Here is a 20,449-nt window from a genome sequence, read left to right on the forward strand (position 1 = left end):
GGGCTCTGGATTTCCAGCGCCTCGCGGCCAGTCCGGTCCTGCAATTGGTTCTCCCCACGCCTCGGCCTGCCAGCTCCGCCTGTCTGTTCGCTAGGGGAGGCGCACTCCGGGTTTCCAGACTGCATACCCCCCACCCCGGAGACGCCCGGCACTCGGAGAGGGGACTAGCGCCCCCTGCCCTGCCCCAGCTCCGCACACGCCCCGAGGACGTGCAACCGCAGGCAGGCTCCGCCCGGCCCGGGACGGCCCCGGATGGGCCCCGAGGTGCTCGCGGGGCTGGGGGGGGCTGGGGGGGGCCTCCGGTCCTGCGCGCCGCCTGCCCTGGGGCCTGGCCGCAGCAGCAGCCCGAGGTAGTTAGCACAGGTAGAGAGGAGCAAGCGGGATTCCGCAAGGACGAGGTCTCGCGCGGCCGACCCCACACACCCCCAACCCCGCGGCCCGCGCGCGGGGGCAGCAAGCGCCCGACGCCGGTCCCGTCCCGGCGTGCTTCGCGCTGCGGCTGCGGGGCGCGACTTCCGGTCTTGCGGCCGCCGGAAGTGCAGGGGGCGGAGGCGCTGGCGGCGGCGCCGGCGGCTGGTGAGAGCCGCGGAGTCGGTGTCCGGGAGGTTGTCCGGAAGGGGGCCGGGCGGGAGGACGGGCGGCGGGGGCAACCGGCTCTCGGCGGGTTCGGCTCGCTCGCAGCGTGCACCAGCGCCGGGGCTGCGGCGGGGGTGGGGGAGCTTCTCCGGCCGGGCGTCCGGCTCCCGGTCCGGGCCGAGGCCTCGCGAGCCTCCTCTGTTCTGCGCCTCCCCGACTGGCGCTGCTAAGATACCAGGTCGGGCTGGGTGCCAGCCGCTCCCGGGAGCCCTTGTAGGTGCGGGGCCCGGCCCACCATCCCCGGGACCGGCCTGCAGCCGCTGGTAGCCCTGGGTTCAGGTTTTTCTCGGCCTGGGGCTGTCCTTGTTCTGGTGACTGGGCTAGCACACAGCCTGTCTGCACCGGTGACTGGCCGGCATTGGGGCGCGTCCGTTCCGTGCCCATCACTCTGCCTCCATCCTGCTCACAGCCTGCCTGGGAGCGGGCAGGCACGTTCACGTGGCTTCAGCACCTGGTGGAGCAGATAGCGGGTGTTGGGAGCCGTGTGGGAGGTGTCAGGTCAGGGCCCCAGGGCTCCCGAGCAGGACCGCCTGCTTTGGTCAGGCTTCTGTCGCACCCCCACCACGGGTATGCGTGTGTGGACGATGGGTCCCTGAAATCCTGTCATCTGTCCCGTTGACCAGTAGGAGTCATGGACGTAGATGCTGAAAGAGAGAAGATAGCAAAGGAGATTGCAGAGCTTGAGAGGATTTTGGATCCCAGTTCCTCGAGCATTGGTGTGGGTGTTTCTGAGTCTGGTCTTGCTTTGGATTCTGATGCAGGTAAGCTTCCACAGGCCACGGCTGGAACCCATCCATCTGGCCTCCGTACCAGCCCAGTGCTCGCCCACACCGACCTCTGCCTTTACTCCTGGGGATGGCCTGTTAGCGCTCCTCCTTAGCTGGCCAACCTGCTGGTTGGGTGTGAGTATGCTGTCCTCAGGAGTCGGAGGAGTCGGAAGGTTCCAGAGCTCTGCTTGTCAGTCACCACCACACTAGACAGCTGAGAGTCCCGTGTCCGTCCGCCCCCCCCGCCCCCCCGCCCCGGGGCTGTCCTTGGTGCTCCCTGGGCCCTCAGGGCCCTCGCCACAGATCTGATTGGAGGCCTGCCTGTGTGGTCAGAAACTATGAGAAACTGGGCCTCCTGCCTACCTGCCTCTTCTCGGCCCTGGGGAGCAGTCCTGAGGCTGTTTCTCAGTGTTTTGGGCTACACCAGGGCTTGCCTTTCACCTGTAATCCGAGCTTTGTATTGGCCTCCAGCATGGTCCACCTTCCCTCTCTGGCTGACCCTGCCCTTGGTTCAGGGCCTGTCCTGTCCGGTCAGTGAGTGCTCAGACACTGGCTGATGGGAAGGGAAGGTCCAGTTCCAGCCCCCACCCACCTCTGACCATCAGGAAACGACCCTGTGCTGCACCTGCTGGTCATCCCTTTGGCGGGTGTGGCATCCCGTCACTGGTCATCCACACGATGTGCTTGCATTCTCACAGATTCACTGCCAGAGGAGGACTCGGATGCTGCTGATTCCCCTGTCTCGGTAACTACTGGCCTGAACTGTCTGTGCCTGCCAAGGCAGACCCCACCCTGCCAGTGGGCCCAAGACCAAGAGGGGTTCTTTGAGCTCATTTGGGTTTTCCATGTGCTTGTTAGTGGAGGTGATATATCACAGAGCGTCTGTCACCAAAATTAACATTCTCCCTAGAAATAACCATTGTCTATAGCTTGGGGTGTATGTCTCCTGGCTTTCCTGAGCTCCTCCTAATGCGCACAGATCTGGGTATGACATCACAGGTGGAAGGCTTTGAGCGTACTGCTGGAGTCTGGCCCTTTGCAGCTTGCCTGTCTGTGCTCAGTTTGCAGGGTGCAGTGGGGTAGTCACAGCACAGGTAGTTCAGCCCATGTGTGTGATCACCTAAGACGGTGCCTGGCAGGTAGTATTCAAGTCACGCCAGTTTTTATTGCTGCTATTTGCTTATTTTAGAATTTCATGTTAATTTAGAGAATCTTTATGATTGGATTTTTGTTCTTTCAATGAGGCAATAGGTACAGAAGTGCCTCTTCTTGATTGCCAGGTAGTCCCCCTGGCTTAGATTTACATAGTTCCACACCTAATTGACCTGTGGATTATTTCCAGTCTTCAATTTTGCTGGCACCACAGTGGCCCTCTGCACCCGTGTTAGTGCTCACTGCCCCTGCCAGGGATGAGGGCACACAAGCCCATTCAGAGCCTTGAGTTCCACAGAAGCATTTATTGTGGAAAGTGAACAGCACTTACCTCCTTATCCTTTCTAATCCCAGAGGTGCCTTCAGAAGCTTGTTTTCTGTTTTAAGATGTGGAATGTGCACATGCTCTATGTCGGGGTGGTCTCCTGCTGTTCCAGGGACCGGAGCGTGAACTCACGCTCGTTGTGCTGCCCTGAGTAACAAGAGGGATGGTGTTTGCATGCCTTCTTTCTCACCTGCCATTTCTCACCTGTAACCAGGAAGAGGAGAGGTGGGGTGAGGCCAGCAATGGTGAGGACGACCCCAAGGAGAAGAACCTCCCTGAAGACCCAGAGACCTGCCTGCAGTTGAACATGGTCTACCAGGAGGTCATCCAGGAGAGGCTGGCGGAGGTCAGCCTCCTGCTGGCCCAGAACAGGGAGCAGCAGGTAGGACAGGGCCTGGCCCTCAGAACCCTCATGGCCAGACACCCCAGTACCAGGGCTTTGAGCTAAGTCTGCTCCCTGGCTGCCTGGTTCCCCTTCTCCACAAGGGCAGTCACTGCTGCCTGGCCCCAGTGGACCCTCTGTATCTGCCACAGGAAGAGATCATGAGTGACCTGGCAGGGTCCAAAGGCCCCAAGGTGAAGGACGGCAAGAGCCTGCCCCCGAACCTGTACATAGGGCACTTCATGAAGCCCTACTTCAAGGATAGAGTGACTGGAGTGGTGAGTAACTGGCGCTCCGCTCTACTCACTGGGGAGAAGGTCAGGCTGTGTGGGAAGGGGCTCTCGTCTCCTCACCTGCTGGGGGTGTTGCGGCTTCCCTTGGATTGTTCAGGGTAATGTTCTCTAGCCTCTTTCAAACTCTCCACTGTTGCCAGTGGTGAAAGTCAGGGTCTTGGGCCCTGGAACGTGGCAAGGTGATCTCAGCTCCACAAGTAAGCCTGGGGGCATTTCTGTAAGAGGTGGTGCCAAGGTCGGGGCAGCTTGGCAGAATCGTGGCGGCCTGGTTGCAAGGTCCCAGGGAACTGCTGAGCCCACCCCATGCCGGTTGGGTCGTGGCCCTCAGCCAGTCACCAGGCAGTAGCCCTGGGCCCAGGTGTCCAGTGCCCGGACTCCCTTGAGGCTGAGCTGCTCGAGGAGGCCAAGGGGAAGGGCTCCAGAGTCCTAGTGGGGCCTCAGAGCAACATGCTCGGCCTGTGAGGTGAGCATACCTGGGTTCTGTCCACATCGTGACACCACTTTATCTGGCAGGGGCCTCCTGCCAACGAGGAGACACGAGAGAAGGCCGCCCAGGGCATCAAGGCTTTTGAGGAGCTCCTGGTGACTAAGTGTAAGCACCTGGGCCTCAGCATCACAGTCCTGCCTCTCCCCAGGTGCCTCCCCCTCCAGGCCTTGACCACTGGGACTGGCCACTCAAAACCCCCGCCTATCCCACGCCATGTTAGGGCTGTGATCCACACAGTTCACTATCCGGTCTGCCTTTCCATCCTTGCACTCCCAGCCCCAGGGGCCCAGCTGTGAGTGTGGGCCAGGGCATCCTTGCTGGACAGCGGCCCTTGTGCCTGTAGCCTGGTCCCCCCGCCGGTGCTGCGGCCCTGGACTGGTCGTGTGCCCACCACTTCCTCGAATGGAAGTCAGGGAAGGCGCTGCTGAGGTCATTGTCTGTCGTTAGGGAAAAACTGGGAGAAGGCTCTGCTCCGAAGGTCAGTGGTGAGCGACCGCCTGCAGCGCCTGCTTCAGCCGAAGCTGTTGAAGTAAGTCTAAGCATGGCCTCAGATGTCAGCCTCCCCGGGGAGCTGGCGGGGGTGGGGGGGTGTCCAGGCCAGACGCTTTGTGATGGGCAGATGCTCCGGTGTGGCCGCAACCCCCTGGTCGCAGTGGGAGAGGCGCCGATCCCGGAACTTGTCCCCAGCAAGGCAGCTGAGCTCGAGATCCTGCGTGCAAGAACCAGGCAGGCTGAATGGTTGTCTTCACTCACGCAGCTCGGGCAGTTTCGCTGGTCTGAAGTGGGCCGTTCTCGAGACCTTTTTGTGTTGTGATGCAGTGACACCATGTGATCAACTCACAGCGCCTGTTGGCTGGGCCAGGGCTCCCTGGGTCTGCCCAGGTCTCACAGCTGATGGGCGGGTCAGGGTTTGCTTCTGTGATGGTGTCCTTCTCCCTGGCCTTCAGGAGGGGCGACTGCAGGCTCTGGCCTGTTGCCAGGCTACCCACAGTACATCTCACTGCATGCCAGGCCAAGGCTGGCAGCTGGGACGCCGAGCTGGGGTTTGTTACCGTGTGTCCTTGTACACATAGCCACACTAGTTGCTGACATGTCGCCAGCAGCACCCAGAGGGAGAGCGTCATTGCTTCCTGTGGGTGGGAAGCTGGGCAGCCTCCTGCTTGTAAGAGGCAGGCGTGGAGTTGGAGCCAGGCTCTGGCGTGTGCCCCCTGATGTGGAGCTTCGTTGCGTGGAGTGACGCGCATGCCTGCGTGCATGGGGAAGCCGAACTGGCCCCAAGACCCCACCCCCTGCCCCCCAGGGGTGACACAGATAACCCTGGTGCCTCTGCTTGCCCATAGGCTTGAGTACTTGCACCAGAAACAGAGTAGGGTGACAAACGAGGCAGAGAGGCAGGTCCTGGAGAAGCAGAGCAGGGAGGCGGAGACAGAGGCCCAAGACATCCGGTGAGCTGGGTCTTACGGGGATGGTGTGGCCTGGGAGAGGCGTGGAAGGCCAGGCATGACGCTGGCAGCCTGTCCCTTCCTCCAGGCAGCTCCCAGAGGAGGCCTTGCTGGGGAACAGGCTTGACAACCACGACTGGGAGAAGATTTCCAACGTTAATGTAAGTTGGGGCAGTGCTGGGCTGGCGGCTTAGAATGAGCAAATCAGCATCAGGCAGTCAGGTCACGTCCCCAGTGGCCACCAGATCTGCCGTGAAGCCCTGGGCAGGCGCCTATCCAGCGGTGTGGAGAGGCTTTACGGGGCCCATCCTGCTGGCCTGAGGTGCCTTTCCTGAGACAGAAGGGTGTGAGGGTTCAGGCATGTGCTTGCAGCCAAACCCTGCTTCTCCTGGGGCTCCAGGCCGCCAGCCACCAGAGCACGACAGTCCTCTCAGGTTGGGTTGTTTCTCTGTGGGTGCAGTTTGAGGGCAGCCGCAGCGCAGAGGAGATCCGGAAATTCTGGCAGAACTTTGAGCACCCAAGCATCAACAAGCAGGAGTGGAGTGGGCAGGAGGTGGACCAGCTAAAGGCTATCGCCGCCAAGCATGGCCACCTGCAGTGGCAGACGATTGCCAAGGAGCTAGGGGTAAGGACCGGAGGGGGCCCCCGAGACCAGGCAGGGGCGGGTCCACGGCTGGGAGACTGGGCGGGCTTGGGGTCGCCACGGGCTGCCTGTCATGCCACAGCCCTGGGAGCTGCCAAGCTTCATCATCGTGCTGCTTTTGAGGGTGTGGCCTACAAGGAGAAGAGTAGCCTCTCCAGCCCCCTGGGCTGAATCTCCGGAAGCTTCTGGCTCCTCAGCCCCCATCTGTCTCTGAGTGCTCACCCACCTTCCCCCTCCTTCCCAGGGCCTGTTTTTGGCTTCCTTCTGGATCCTTCCTTATTCCCGTGAAGCCCAGGGGTTGGTTCTGATGGGGTTTGAGGGGAACACTCTTCCCAGTTTTCTCTGGGCTCTTCTGTTTTCCTCATTTCTGAGGTAAGGACCAAGGGTTCCGCTCAGCCTCTGTCTCCACTGAGAAGGTGTTGAAGGCCTGCCTCTCAAGAACAATTCGCCATGAGCTCGGACTCTGGCCGCCGCTTCGGCCCTGTGTAGGGAGGGTGTTAGGCAGTTAGGTGTCTCCAGAATCCTCCATGTTGTGCTGGCTTTGAGCTTTACTGGCTTACGACCTAAGAAGGTCGTCCATGAAGTCCAGGTGTTTGGATTGACCGCTTCTGTAGACAGACACGTGATCGTAGCCACTGAACCAAACCTGATTAAAGCTGTGCGGAGGCCGCACAGACCCCGAGGGCACAGGGTTCAGCGCATACCTGGCTAACGGTCTGTGGTCTGTCCTGCCGAGCTCATCTGTAGTGCGCTGGGCTGGAGCGCCCCGCCGATGTCAGAAAGGCACGTCCCCACCCTTGCGAAGAAGCACGAGATGTGCTGCTTATCCTGAGCAGCCAGGTAACCTGGTGCCGTACACGTATGCTTTACACACTTCCTGAGTTGTGCTTTTTCTAAAAAAAATTTTTTTTAAGATTTTATTTATTCACAAGAGACAGAGAGACACCCACAAAGCGAGAAGCAGGCTCCCCTCGAGGAGCCCAATGTGAGACTCGATCCCAGGACCCTGGGGTCACGACCTGGGCCGAAGGCAGATGCTCAACTGCTGAGCCACCCAGGCGTCCCCTGAGTTGTGCTTTTAAAGTTGTTTTTAGTCTTTATTTCCTTAGTTTCTTGGGTTTTAAGGTTTTTGGTTGAGGGCAGTTTGGGTTCCTAGTAAAACAGAGGAAGATGCAGAGGCTCCCCTTCTATCCCTTGCTCCACCCCCATCATCATCCCTTACTAGAACGGTGCTTTGTGTAACAGGCTGGATGTGTGTTGGCGTGTGGGCACCCAGAGCCCAGCATGGACGTCGGGGCTGTGTCACGGTGCACTCTGGGTTTGGGCAGTGTGGGGGACGTGTCCACCGGGGCAGTCTCACGCAGACAGTTCACAGCCTCCACAGCGGTGCCTCTTCCACGATGTCATGGGGCTGGGGCCCTGCTGCCTGCAGCCTGTTTGGACGACTTACTCCCCTTTGTGCCTTTTCTCGGCCTGATCGCTCATTTCTCTTGAGCACTATAACAGCGCATTATCTGGATGGACCTCGCTTAGTCCACCCACTTGCTGCAGGGCCTCTTGATCATTTTGGGATTTGGCAGTCCTTACTGCAGCTCCTGTCAACATCTGTGCAAGGGTGTTTGTGTGGATGTGACTTTTCAGCTCCTTCGGGGAAAAATCAAGGAGTGGTTGTATGCTAAGAGGATGTTTACTCCTGTCCTCCGGAGTGGCCGCCCTGGGCTGTGAGCCCCCAGCCACAAATGAGGGTCCTTGCCAGCATGCAACGGCATCTGGGCTCCAGATTCGGGCCATTCTCCCAGACGTGTGGTGGCGTCTCGTTTACTTTTGCATCTCTGATGACAAACATGTGGTAGTTTATTTCTTATCTGCAGGTCGTTTTTGGTTAAGAGTCTGCTGAGGTTTCTGGTTTATTTTTTAAATCAGATTGTCTTGTTGCTGAGTCTTAAGGAACCTCCTGTGTATTTGGAATGACAGGCCTTTATCAGACGCATCTTGTGTGTGCAGCTTGTCGTCTCGTTCTCCTGCTGTCTCCACTGAGCAGTAGGTTTCATTTTTAGCACAGCCCAGCTGATCCCTTCTTTCAAGGACCATGCTTTTGGTGTTGAGTCTGAAAGGGCATCACCAAACCCAGACCTTGTAGGCCAGCAGACTGCTTACATCCAACCATACATGTCATATTCTCTCTAACTCGAGAGTCTTCTTTAGGAAAAAAAAGAGTGTTTAAAAGTTAATTAGCTTTTGGGAAACTCTTTCTGAAGGGGAGTAAGGGGGTGATGGGGGACATGCTCAGGCAAAAGCTTCTGCTGTGTAGACTGGCGGTTTACATGCTGAACTGGAGCACCTGTGGAAGCTGGAATACGGTTGCTCCAGAGCTCTCCTAGGATGGCCTCCCCAGAGATGTGGGCGCCACAAGAACTGGCCCCCTGCTGCCCAACATGCAGGCTCCTCTCAGCTGCCCTCCATGGAGGCTTCAGAGAGACCGGTCAGAGCCCCAAAATTAGGGCAGCACTGCATCCCCCATGTCGTTCAGAGGCATGAGCTCTGCAGGGAGGCTCCTCTCACAGGCTGCTGAGCTGGCGTTTGCCATCCAGTAGTCCAGTGTCACCTTGAGGTCACGTAAATGAAGCATAACAGAATTTTCTGGATACACGTCTGGTGAAGCTGCAAACTGGTGCTTCACGGTCATCTGCCATCGTGCTTTCCGCTGTGCCTGCAGGGTCTGGTAGGAGTAACTAGGTCATTGGTTCACAAAAATGCATGGCCTGCAAGGCACAAATGACCTGCACCCTGGCCGTCCCTCTGCAGGCGGTGCCCGCCCAGTAACACCCACTTTGTTTTGGTTTGGGTCTTGGGAAGACCAACCGCAGTGCCTTCCAGTGCCTGCAGAAGTACCAGCAGCACAACAAGGCTCTGAAGCGCAAGGAATGGACTCGGGAAGAGGACCGCCTGCTCACCCAGCTCGTCCAGGAGATGCGTGTCGGCAGCCACATCCCCTACCGGAGAAGTGAGTGCCCGTGTAGGTCCTGCCACCTGTGCTCCTGCCGCAGCTTGCATGTCGCCCAGCTTGAGGCCCCTCATAGGCGGATGCAACTCGGTCCTTACAGGCACAAGGGGCTGGAGGGGAAGTCAGGTCATGCAGCCCCTTGCCGGATGACCCAGGAAGCACAGTGCTCACCAGGTTCCTCTGTCTCCAGTTGTCTACTACATGGAAGGGAGAGATTCCATGCAGCTCATCTATCGGTGGACCAAGAGCTTGGACCCCAGCCTGAAGAAGGGGTTCTGGGCCCCAGAGGAAGATGCGGTGAGTGTATGGCCGTGGAAGCCGAGGAGAGCCATCCCGGGATGTGAGCCTAGGTGCCCACCGTCCCTTCTGAAATGGGCTGTTGCGGGCTGCGGAGGTTATGGCTGCCTGCAGAGGCCTTGCTTGTTTGCTTTCTCTCCTGCAGAAGTTGCTTCAAGCAGTTGCCAAATATGGGGAGCAGGATTGGTTTAAAATCCGGGAAGAGGTGCCAGGTAGGAGCGATGCCCAGTGCCGAGATCGGTGAGTTGGACCTCGCTGGGTGAGGGAGGCCTTGCTGGGGTCACTTCTCGGTAGGCGAGCAGCCCATGGCCCCGGGTAGTCTGCTGGTGGAAGCTAGGGTGGCCGTGGGAGCCCTACGTGCCAGCGGTGACTTCACAGGAAGCAGGACGTCCGTGGTTTTTAGAACCAGGCTTTTGTCCGAGCTTAACCTGAGGTGGCCCCTGACCCACTGGGCTCAAGGCTTATTTCCTTGACCCTGTTGATCTGACAGCAAGATCCTTGGAAGGCTGCTTTGGTGATCTCCTTTTCTTGGTTTTTTTTTTTTTTTTTAACGGTTTCTAACAACTTAATCCATGTGCCATATGGCACATTCACGTGAAGAGTGGTGTTCTGGGGGGATTATTGTCCTCAGGGAGCGTGCAGCCCATCCCCCCAACTTCAGGACATTGTGACCACCACCCAGAGAAACACCCTTTGCCAACCACAGCACACAGTTCCGGAAAGGGACAAAGGCTTGAATAGTCGTTTCTCCAGAGAGCACACAAAAACGGTGCTCAGTGTCATTAGTCATTGCAAAAACACAGATCAGAGTGACAGTGAGACCCCATTTCACTTGCATCAGGACGTTTGCTTTAAAACTGCACGAGAGGGATCCCTGGGTGGCGCAGCGGTTTGGCGCCTGCCTTTGGCCCAGGGCACAATCCTGGAGACCCGGGATCGAGTCCCACATCGGGCTCCCGGTGCATGGAGCCTGCTTCTTCCTCTGCCTATGTCTCTGCCTCTCTCTCTCTCTCTCTTTCTGTGACTATCATAAATAAATAAATAAATAAATAAATAAATAAATAAATAAATAAATAAAGATAGATAGATAGATAGATAGATAGATTAAAAAATAAAATAAAATAAAACTGCACGAAAGGGCAGGCAGCTGTTGACGAGGGTGCAGAGGGCACATGCTGCGGGTGCCGTGGAAGCAGTGTGGCGCTTCCTTGGGAGTTAGCTGTGGGACGGCCGTGTCGTCCAGCATCACTGCACCCCCACAGCGGAAAGCTGGGCCACACAGGCACCTGCACGCTCTTGTGTCACAGGTTTGTGAGTTGATACGTGTTCTGGCTACGAGTTCCTTATCAGTGGCCACGTCTGCCAGTCTGGGGGCTGCGTGTTCCCTTTCTCGATGGCATCCTGTGAGACGTGTTGAAAAGGTTTTCATTTTGATGAAGTCCAGTTAATCTATTCCTTGTTCATCACCTGAACTTTGGTGCTGGTCTCAAAGCCCTTGCTGGAGCCAGGATGGCTGAGGGAGGGCGTTCTAGCGCCTGAAATGCCCCCGTGTCCTTGCTGTTTGCAGGTATCTCAGACGGCTACACTTCAGCTTGAAAAAGGGGAGATGGAATGCAAGCGAGGAGGAGAAGCTGGTTGAGCTGATTGAGAAGTACGGTGTTGGTAAGTCCTGGGCTTCTTGTCGGCCCTGAGCCCCTGGGAGGCACAGCTTGCGGTGACCCCAGCTGTCTCCCTGTCCCCACTTTTCCCCCTTGCACACTGACGCACAGTGGGGATGGAAAGTAAGGAGGGCCGTGACTCCTCTCCTCTCCTTGAGAAGGCTGCCACCAGCCACTCGCACCTGCCTGGTCCGCTCTCTGGGTGCCTTTCTAGGGAAGCTTTTTAAAATTGAGTCTCTTGGTGTGAGTTCACTGAGTCTGCTCTTTTCCACTTTATGATGCAGCGTTCTGCTATCCATTATGAATGTTCTGTCTTTATGTGTCTTGTGACCTCCCAGTATTACCAGCTGTGTCCCGTCTCCCTGAGGAAGAGGACAGAGCTTACTCAGCCACACATCTGTTGACAGATGTTTCCATTTCTCATTTCTGTCCCCAAGCTGGAATGAGCCAAGAGCTCGGTCTCTGCATCTGCTCTTATCCACAGCAGATCCTTAGACGTGGCTTAGCCAAGTTCAGGTGCACACAGAGTTCTGACTGCTGCACCGGTCACACAGTCCTATAAAGAAGGCCCCAGTGTCCTCCTGCCTGTACTGTCAGAAGGACAGAGGAAATGGTTTACATTTACATAAGCGCAGAGTGTGTTTCCTCGCCTCAGTTGTGTGTTCTCTAGACTTTTGCTAAAGGGCCGATCACCCTGCTATCCCTGGGCTTCTTAGATGCAGGGAGTGGTGTGCTGGTGAGCACGCACTCCGATGGCACATGGCGTCTGTCTTTTACTAGAGAGCGTGTCTTCGAGAAGAGTACGTTGTCCAAGCTGGCAAATACGTCGTCACAGATTCTGGGAAGCAGCCTCCACATTGTTTTGTTTTGTAGGTCACTGGGCAAAAATAGCTTCTGAACTACCTCATCGGACGGGCTCCCAGTGTCTGAGCAAGTGGAAGATCATGGTCAGGGTGAGGCTTTACTAAAAGTCAGTCCAAAGGCCCTATCACCTATGGGGCCAGCATCACCACCGGGCAGGGAGAGGAGGAGGGACGTCTGGTTTCTGGTCCTGGCATCTTTTCTTCCCAGAGGCCAAGGGCAGAGAGCCCCTGAGCTCTATCAGGGAGCTGCTATCACCTCAGAATGGCCGGGGGGGGCTGTTCTCTCAGCACGCCATGTCCCAGACTGCTCAGGGTCTCTCCTCAGAGGGCCAGCCTTCCTGCACCTTATCCCTGGTCCACAAGCCCTGGGCAGCCAAGGCCTCCATATAGCCCTTCCCCACAGAAGAAGCAGAGTCGGGGGAGGAGGAGGCGGCGTCCCCTTCGCAGTGTGCGATGGAGCTCCAGCAGCGGGGACACCAGCAGTGAGGACATCAGTGGCGAGGGCGGCAGCGGGAACAGCGAGGACTCAGAGCCAGAGGAAGCCCCGGAGGCTGGGACAGGTGGCCAGGCACCACCGTCCACACAGTACACTGTGCCGGACATGGACCTGTGGGTGCCTGCCAGGCAGAGTGCCGGTGAGCCGTGTGGAGAGGGGGCCCGGGGCTGGCCAGGACACCATGCTTCACCTTCCAGCCCTCCCCAAGGCTCCAGCAAGGCTCAGGATGGCAGCGGGGCCATTCACCCCACAGCCTCGGCTCCCACAGAGGAGGTGGGCAGGGTACACGCCCCCTCCGGGACCCACAGCACCCACAGTGCAGGAGGCGTCGGGCACCCAGACTTGGTGGACACTCATCCCTTGAGCTCAGAGGAGCCAACCAACAAGGTAGGGCCACAGGCCCCATTGCATCCCACATTGCTACTCGAGGGTCAGCAAGACTGGTGCTGAGGCACAGCAGGCTTTCCTGGGCATGGAGGGGCCTCAGACACCTTGTCCTGGCTCTGTACAGTGTTCACACCTCGTGAATGGTGTGTAGGGCAGCAGCCTCGTTTCCCCACTGGTCTGCTTTACCAGCCATGCAGGAGAGCTGTGGAGGCCTCTACTGGGCAGGCTCCCGGACTCAGAGCCGTTTCTGACCAGTCTGTCCCTGAGCGGTGGTGAGGCAGGGGTAGCAAGCAGGAGGGTCTCCTGTCCTGCAGCCCTGTGTGTGCCTGTCCTGGTTGGTGTCTGAGGTGTCAGGGCCCTGGGGCATGCCTGGCTTCGGCTGCGTGTGGGGTTGCAGCACACAGGCTACTGAGTCCTGGGAGCAGTTGGAGACTCCACTCTGTGGCACCTGAGGAGACAGTGGGCTGTCGGGGCAGACTACATGTGCCGGCTCTTGCGCTGCATGGCTCCTCTGCCATATCTGTGACTTGTCAGGCCCTTGGGCACCGGTCCAGAGGCTGCTGCCCATGGGATTTATGAGCACGTGGTACCATCAGCTCAGGGGCCTGCTGGTGGTCGGGGACCTTGTTAGTGCTGGCTGCAGCCAAGCCAGCCAGATTTGTTGGTGCCAGGCCTTAGGGACCTGCCCGAGGGCACTTCAGGGCACTTCCCACCACCCTGCTTTGGAACCTGGGCATAAGGCTGTGCGTGCTGCCCCTGCAGGCCCTGTGCCAGGGTTCCCCATGTGTCCAGCCTCACATTTGCAATAGTGGGAGTCATCTGCTGCAGGTGCTCAGAACCAACAGAGCCTACTGGTGTCAGATGGTGGTAGGAGCCAGCCCCCAGCTGCTGCCCGCCACAGCCCCCATAACCACTGCCCTCTCGGCCTGGTCCCCCTTTTGCCAGTACAGGGAAGGAGTATGGGGTAGTAAGGGTGGGGCACGGGCAGCCCCAGAGCCAAGCCTGGCTGGGAAGCCCAAGTGCCTTTCTTCCTTATATAGGAGAAACTGAGGCAGTCATGCCTGCTCAGCTCATCCCTGGGGGCCAGCCCTGGTGATAGCAGTGTGGCCAGGCCCCGTGTACAGCAGCTGTGGCACAGGACAACCAGGAACAGGCGGCGGTGGCGGGGACAGGCCCTGCAGAGGAGGCTCCTTGAGTACCAGCTCCTGATGGCCATGAGCTCGTGGGTGGGTGATGTCCTGCCCTGCACTTCCCGGAGGCCTGCCACAGTGCACACTCAAGGTACTGCCCTAGCTCTCCTTTGAGAGCTCCTGTGGGGACTGGGGTGGGGGAAGACACAGAGCAGATGAGGGGTGACCCTGCTGGGGAGGGAACACAGGGAGGGAAGGGACCCGTGTGCCTGTCTCATCTTTTTAAAGAGCATCCATTTGGAGGGCTGGTTGGGTTTTGTCTCCCAATATGCTTAGCACCCAGGGGACGGCCTGGCAAGCAAACAGCCATTCAGGCCTTAGCAAGGGTCTTCTCAGGGCTCAGGTGCACGATATCTGCATTTGGGTTTCTGGAGAGCTGGTCGTGTTTTCCGGGGGGGCAGGGCTGAGGCCAGTCAGGGCCAGCAGCCAGAACCACCTTGCACGTGTGCCTTTGTTCCTTCAGCCGATGGCCTCAGGAAGCAGCTGCAGGATGCCCAGCTGACCAGCACCCCCGTGTTCACTCTCTTTATCCAGGTGAGAAGCCCGTGACATAGAAGTTTCTCGTCTTGTACTTTGTTTCACCCGGTGAATTTTGAAGTTTGTGGTGGATTCACTTGTTAAAGTCTAACATTCTGAAGCTTTGGGCCCTGGGAATGGGTTTTTCAGTGGCCTGTGACGTTTAACAGAGAAGTCACTATGGAAGGGACAGTACTGGAATAGCGTTCCAGCAACCATTAAACCCCATCTTGAAAAGGGACGGGGTGCCTGGAGCCCCAGTGCATAAACAAAACTTCAGGAAAGAGACCCAGGTGCAGTGGGAGCACTGCTCCGATGCCCCCAGGTCCTGAGGCCAGCTGGGTTAAGTGAAGGGGTCGTGGCATTGAGGGGCTGTACTGGACTCTGGACCTGCCCTGGGGGCCGTGCTCAGAGCTGGTGCAGTTTGGTTGCAGACACCCTCATCATCTCAGTCCTTGGCAGGGAAGGGGGATGGGCTCTTGTCACAAGTATGTCATGCATGTGTCACATGTGTCCCTCAAGCTGTTCCAGATCGACACCACTGGCTGCATGGAGGTTGTTCGAGAGAGGAAGGCCCAGTCATCTGCCCTTCTCCAGACTAGTGCTCAGGACCCAGGGCCTGGGCTCCTACAGGTGAGAAGTAGGGGTGAGCGCTGGGCACAGGCTTCCTCCCATTCCTGACATGGCAGGGCCAGTGCTGGGGCGGACGGCAGCTGCCCAGGTGGGGAGTAAGGCAATGCCAACCCTTTCCAGAGACAGGAGGCATTCTCAGGTGTCCTAGGGGCTGGGTCAGCTCCTGAGAACAGCCCTGCTGGCTCTGAGATGTCCTGGTGTCTGCCCATCTGCCTGGAGCCCCGAGGGGCTCTGTGACAAGTCCAGGGGAGGCAGAGCCAGAACTGGCACTCAGGCCTGCCTGGTCCCACAGCCTGTGCTGCATGGAGGCCTCTGAGCCCTTGGGCATCTGCTGCTCTAGGCACTGGCCCTGCTGGGGTGGGATGCCAGGTGTGGGCTCTGTCTGTGAAAACCCATGTCCTCAAGTCCAGTCACAGCTAAAGGCGGACCAACCAGGTCAGCCCTGTGGTGCCCCATCCAGGCCCCGGAGCCCCTGAGGCCTCCTGCCTGGAGAGCCAAGCTCCTGTCTTTCCACCCCACGCAGCCCTGACCACACTGTGATGAGCTCACCCAGTGGTACTTGTAGGTGGATGTGGGTGGGAGGGAAGGAGGCTCTGGTGCTTGGGACCCTGTTTCTGCTGCAGGTGAGGGCAGAAGGAAGGCTTCCCTGGGGGTAGAGAAGTGGGTCTGGACCCTGGGTACTTCCCTGAAGCGCTTACACTTATTTTTCAGATGTCTTCAAGTACACAGAACGCCACAGGTATTGTCTGCCTCTCTGCTCCTGTGTTGATCATCTCCTGTAGTGGGAAGGGAGCAAACCTTCCATGGGCGTTGAATTTCGGGCTCTGAGCAGCACTGTGGCCCTGGTGCCAGGTCTCTGCATCCCAAAGCAAGGACAGTAGCGTGGCTGACAGGAGGGGGCAGAGGCAGCTCCTTAGGCTCCTACCTACGTGGCACATGAGCCAGTCCCAGGCATCAGGGAGGGGCGTCTGCTGGCTGCCACCAGCCTCCCCACACCAGCAGCATCATGCGAGGGACTGGGGCCTGGGAGACAACGTGAGGTGGGCGGTGTTGCCCAGCCGTCCTTGTCTTGGGGACATTGAAGGTGCGGTGCTGATGTGTGGTATGCGACAGGCCCTGCTGCCTGGCACCCAGTGCCCTGGCCACAGCCAGAGCTCAGGGAGGTCTGGGAACATGCAGCTCAGACACCAGGGCTCCCACTCCATGCTCCCAGCAGCCACCCGCCTTCCACAGGGGCCTCCTGATGGGATGTGGGGGAAGCCCATGTCCGGTCCACATATACGGAGCTCTTCACGTAAGCTCTGTCTCTCCTGCAGGCCGCAGCTTCTGCAGCCTGCCATCACGAGAGCCTGCAAAGCAGAGCACCAGCCACAAGGGGAGCAGGGGCTGGCAGCCCTGCCGTGCCAAGTCCAGTCCACAGGCGCCCCTGCCAGCTCCGAGTGGCCCCCGGCCCAAGCCCAAGACCGTTTCCGAGCTGCTTCGGGAGAAGCGGCTTCGGGAGGCCCGGGCCCAGAAGGCCACCGAGGGCACTGTGGCTCTCACACCGCTGCTGCTGTCCTCACCACTAATCCTCCAGCCTAGTCTACCACAGACCCCCCACCACCCCTCCACCTCGGGCCTGGCTGTCACAGACATGGTGCTCTCTGGGCCTGGAGCCCCTGCAGTGACTGGGCTGAGGACGTCAGCCAAGGACGAGCGGCCCTCCACCCTGCCAGTCGTGGCCTGCACCCTGGCCTCCACAGAGGCTGTTCCTGCTGCCTCCAGAGCTCCGGTGCTGGGCCCCAGCCAGGTCTCCGTGAATGGCCATCAAGATGGTCTGGGACAGTCCCAGGCCCCTGCCACGTCTCGGAAGCAGGGTCTGCCTGAGGCACCACTCTTTCTCCCTGCAGCCCCCAGCCCCACTCAGCTGCCTGTCCAGCCCCTCAGCCTGACGCCAGCTCTGGGCATGCACAAGGAGGGGCCGCACGTGGTGGCTACCACTCCTCTGCCTGTCACCTGGGTGCTCACGGCTCAGGGGCTGCTCTCAGTGCCAGCTGTGGTGGGCCTTCGAGGCCCAGCGGGGGGGACCTCTGACCCCAAGGGACTGTCAGTGACTCTGTCACCCACCCTGCCTGGGATGCAGGTAGGCCGGGACCCCAGGCCCTCTGGGCTGAGCCACCCTTGGCAGCCCCCGGCCAACGTGGACACAGACTCAGATCCTCCCTCCAGGACAGACCTCTTGACCATTCCAATGCTCTGCCAGTCCCAAAATTCTGTGGAAATGGGTGGTGACGTGGCCCATGCCTCTGGGGGACCTGCCTTCCCTGGAGAGGCACAAGTGGTCCAGGAGATAGCTATGCCCAGGATACCCTCCCAAGCCACACTCCTGGCTGACCATCCTGAAGCAAAGCCCTGCAGATCCAGCCAGCCACCTATGCAAGCTGAGAGTGGTCCAGGAGAGACACCAGGGTCCCCAAGGCCAGGGGGACTCCCGGGGCCTCTGGGCCTGGAGAGGCCACCCCCACCGCGGCCTAGGCCTGAGAGGGGTGCCCTAGACCTGGACCTCCTGTCCCAGGAGAGCGAGGCAGCTGTGCAGGAGTGGCTTCAGGGGAAAGCAGGGGGTGTGCGTGCCTCCGCTGGGGAGCAGGCTACCCTACCAGCCACCTGCCCTGTGCAGCCTTCGGGCCCTGTCTGGACTCTTGCTCCACAAGAAGACCTTAGAGCAGAGAGCTACATCCCTCATGCCCAGTGGGGCAGCTGGAGCCCTGCAGGCCTCACTGGGACAGGTGCGGAGGCAGCTCCAGGACAGCCCGGCCTACCTGCTGCTGAAGGCACGGTTCCTGGCTGCCTTCACCCTCCCTGCACTCCTGGCCACCCTGTCTCCCCACGGCGTCCCCACTACCCTGTCATTGGCCACGAGGGCTGACCCTGAGAGTGAGGATGACCTGGGGGAGCTGGAGCTCACCTGTGGTCCTCAGGCAGGACCAGCAGCTACCATCCCTGTTCAGGTAGGCACGGGCCCCCTGCCCTGCTTCCCTGTGGCCATCAGCCATGTCCACACACATGTGGTGGGAGCTCCAGCCCCCAGGGCTGGCCACGGTTTGCTGAGGAGGAAGCTGGCTCTGGGCCTGCTCAGTCTGTACGGATGTGGCCTCCTTTGAGGCCACTGTGGGAAACAAAGAGGAACCTCTCCATTCGTGGCCTTGCTTGAGGGAAGGAGTGGGTGATCTTGGGTCCCATGCATCCCATGCACACACGGGCTCCTGTGGTGGTGCACAAGCTCCACAAAGGTGGCACTGCATTTGTCCCTGCGTATCTGGGGACCCCGAGATCTTTAGCTGTTGGCTCTGGCAGTAGCTGCCCCAGAAGAGCTTTCCAACCTGTGGGGGCAAAACTATCCTTACTCCCTGGCAAGAAGCCTGACATGTGCAGGCAGGTGTCCCTGTGTCCTTGTGGCCATGTGTACCACGGGGTTACGGGGCCTCTGGCAAGGCATCCTCTGACCTGTTCCTGGGGCCATGGGAGAGCTTGGCCACTTTGTCATGTGCCAGGTCTGGGAGGTTGTGGGGTCTCCTACAGGCTTCCCAGGTGGGGCTCCCCTTTGCACCATTGGGACAGCAGGAGGCAGGGTTTGTGGCTGGGGGGCTGTGGGGGAAAGAGCTTCCTGTCCCCTATGTGCAAGCTCTCCGCTGCCACCTGCCTGTGTTCTTGGCCACTGCCCTGCTGGCCTGACCGGGAAGACCGGGGTGTAGGAGGCTGCTCTGGAGTGTCCTCAAGGGCAATGGAGCCCCTACGTTGGGGTAGGGGGAAGCAAGAGCCCACGTGTGGCCCCTGCATGTGCTGGGGCCTCTGGTCCTCTGCGAGCCACACTGTCTGCAAGGATAAGGTCTGGGGAGCAGCCTGACCCTGCACTGTGCTGTCAGCATGTAGCTTACCCCCTGGCGTGACTGCTCGCTGCCACTGCTCTCCCTATCTGTCCTAGTGGGGACTCACTCCTGTGCCCTCTTCCTGGCTTTTGTTTCAGGGAGCCCCAGACCCTGGGCAGAGCCTGGACGGTTGTGACAGCCTTGATGTGCGCAGAACCCGGCATGCCTGGCATGCCCGGAAGCGGCAACGGCTGGTGTGAGCAGCAGGGTAAGCAGGGGCAGGGGTGGGTGCAGGTACCCCTATACCATGGGCCTTCCCCGTGCCTCTGTTCTGGGCACACAGGAGCCCACAGCTTTCCAGATGTGGGGCAGACTATCATCGCCCTTAGGAGCTCACATCAAGTGTGATGGGGAGGGTTATACAGGCCTATGGGAGCCGTTTGTGGGGAGGGCCATGTAATCCCTCTCCCCTAGCTACACCCTCGCCCACTGGGTTGCACACTCCAGGCTCTGGTGCTTCCTTCTTGCTGACCCACGTGTGCCTCGGGGCCTTTGCACTGCTGTCCCCTCTGCCTGGCCTTCGTCCATGTCTGTAAGGCTTGTTCCCTTATCCCAATCATGTCTGCTCAGTGTTTGGCTGTTCAGAGATGCTCTCTCTGCCTGTTCTCTTGGGGCAGTACCACTGTCAATGTCTGTCTTGCTAGCACTGTCTCTTCTACACCCGACATGGTTTACATGCGTGTCTGCCATAAACGTGAGCCCTTAAGGGCGGTGATATGATTTGGTTTTTGCTGCCGGGTCCTCAGTGCCCAGAGAGCAGGCATCAAGTAGGCCCTCAGTACGGATTAGTTGAGTTCATGGTGCAGAGATCCCATGTGGGGGAAGATGTCTGGTCTACAGAGGTGGGAGCCAGCTCCTGCGAGTGTAGTGGGGCTGCGCCCTGAGAGGGTCCACAGAGGGGATGCTGGGGGTGGGGGTGGGGGCATCAGAAGCCCACCCAGGCTCTAGGGCCTGCCCTCAGCATGGCCCCCTGCATGGACTGCAGGTGGGCAGCCAGACCCGGTTCTGCGCCCTCGGAGGAGGCCTAATGCCACCTTTGGTTCCTATCCTACAGCACCATCTCTGGGGTCTGGCTGGGGTCAGGGTGTCCCCACCATCTGGGCATCTCTGTGTTCCAGGAGGCGGGAGCCATGCTGGACCCCAGTGAGCCCACCTGCCTGTGGAGCCCAGCTCCAACCCTCCCGGAGGAAGCAGCCTAAAGCAGTTGGAGGCTGGGGGAGGCTTCGCCGTGTGACCGTGAAGCCACTGGGGCTTGGCTAGTCCTCCAGCACAAATCGGAAGGAATGTTTGAAGGAATAAAGTGAATGGCTTATTTTTTTATTAAAAGGCAAGCCCCAGATTCTTGTTGCCTTAAGAGACTGGGCAGAGGGTTG

General features: G+C 59.2%; 1 protein-coding gene across 1 annotated transcript; it reads left to right on the top strand.

Annotated features, from left to right (window-relative positions):
• Positions 1-523: 523 nt before the first annotated feature.
• Positions 524-20,415, top strand: SNAPC4 (small nuclear RNA activating complex polypeptide 4). Its single transcript, XM_038548762.1, is given in 25 exon segments — positions 524-576; positions 1,260-1,397; positions 2,102-2,148; positions 3,095-3,262; positions 3,415-3,540; positions 4,069-4,147; positions 4,490-4,571; positions 5,383-5,487; positions 5,573-5,645; positions 5,945-6,109; positions 8,984-9,131; positions 9,322-9,428; positions 9,574-9,668; positions 10,996-11,090; positions 11,960-12,039; positions 12,353-12,584; positions 12,699-12,832; positions 13,873-14,113; positions 14,486-14,556; positions 15,061-15,171; positions 15,883-15,910; positions 16,488-17,755; positions 17,757-18,158; positions 19,175-19,284; positions 20,195-20,415. Coding segments are annotated over 23 exon segments (4,089 nt in total). The 5' UTR covers positions 524-576; positions 1,260-1,267; the 3' UTR covers positions 19,277-19,284; positions 20,195-20,415.
• The last annotated feature ends 34 nt before the right edge of the window (positions 20,416-20,449 follow it).

This window comes from Canis lupus, chromosome 9 (genome assembly GCF_011100685.1).
Source record: "Canis lupus familiaris isolate Mischka breed German Shepherd chromosome 9, alternate assembly UU_Cfam_GSD_1.0, whole genome shotgun sequence".
NCBI classification, from domain to species: domain Eukaryota; kingdom Metazoa; phylum Chordata; class Mammalia; order Carnivora; family Canidae; genus Canis; species Canis lupus.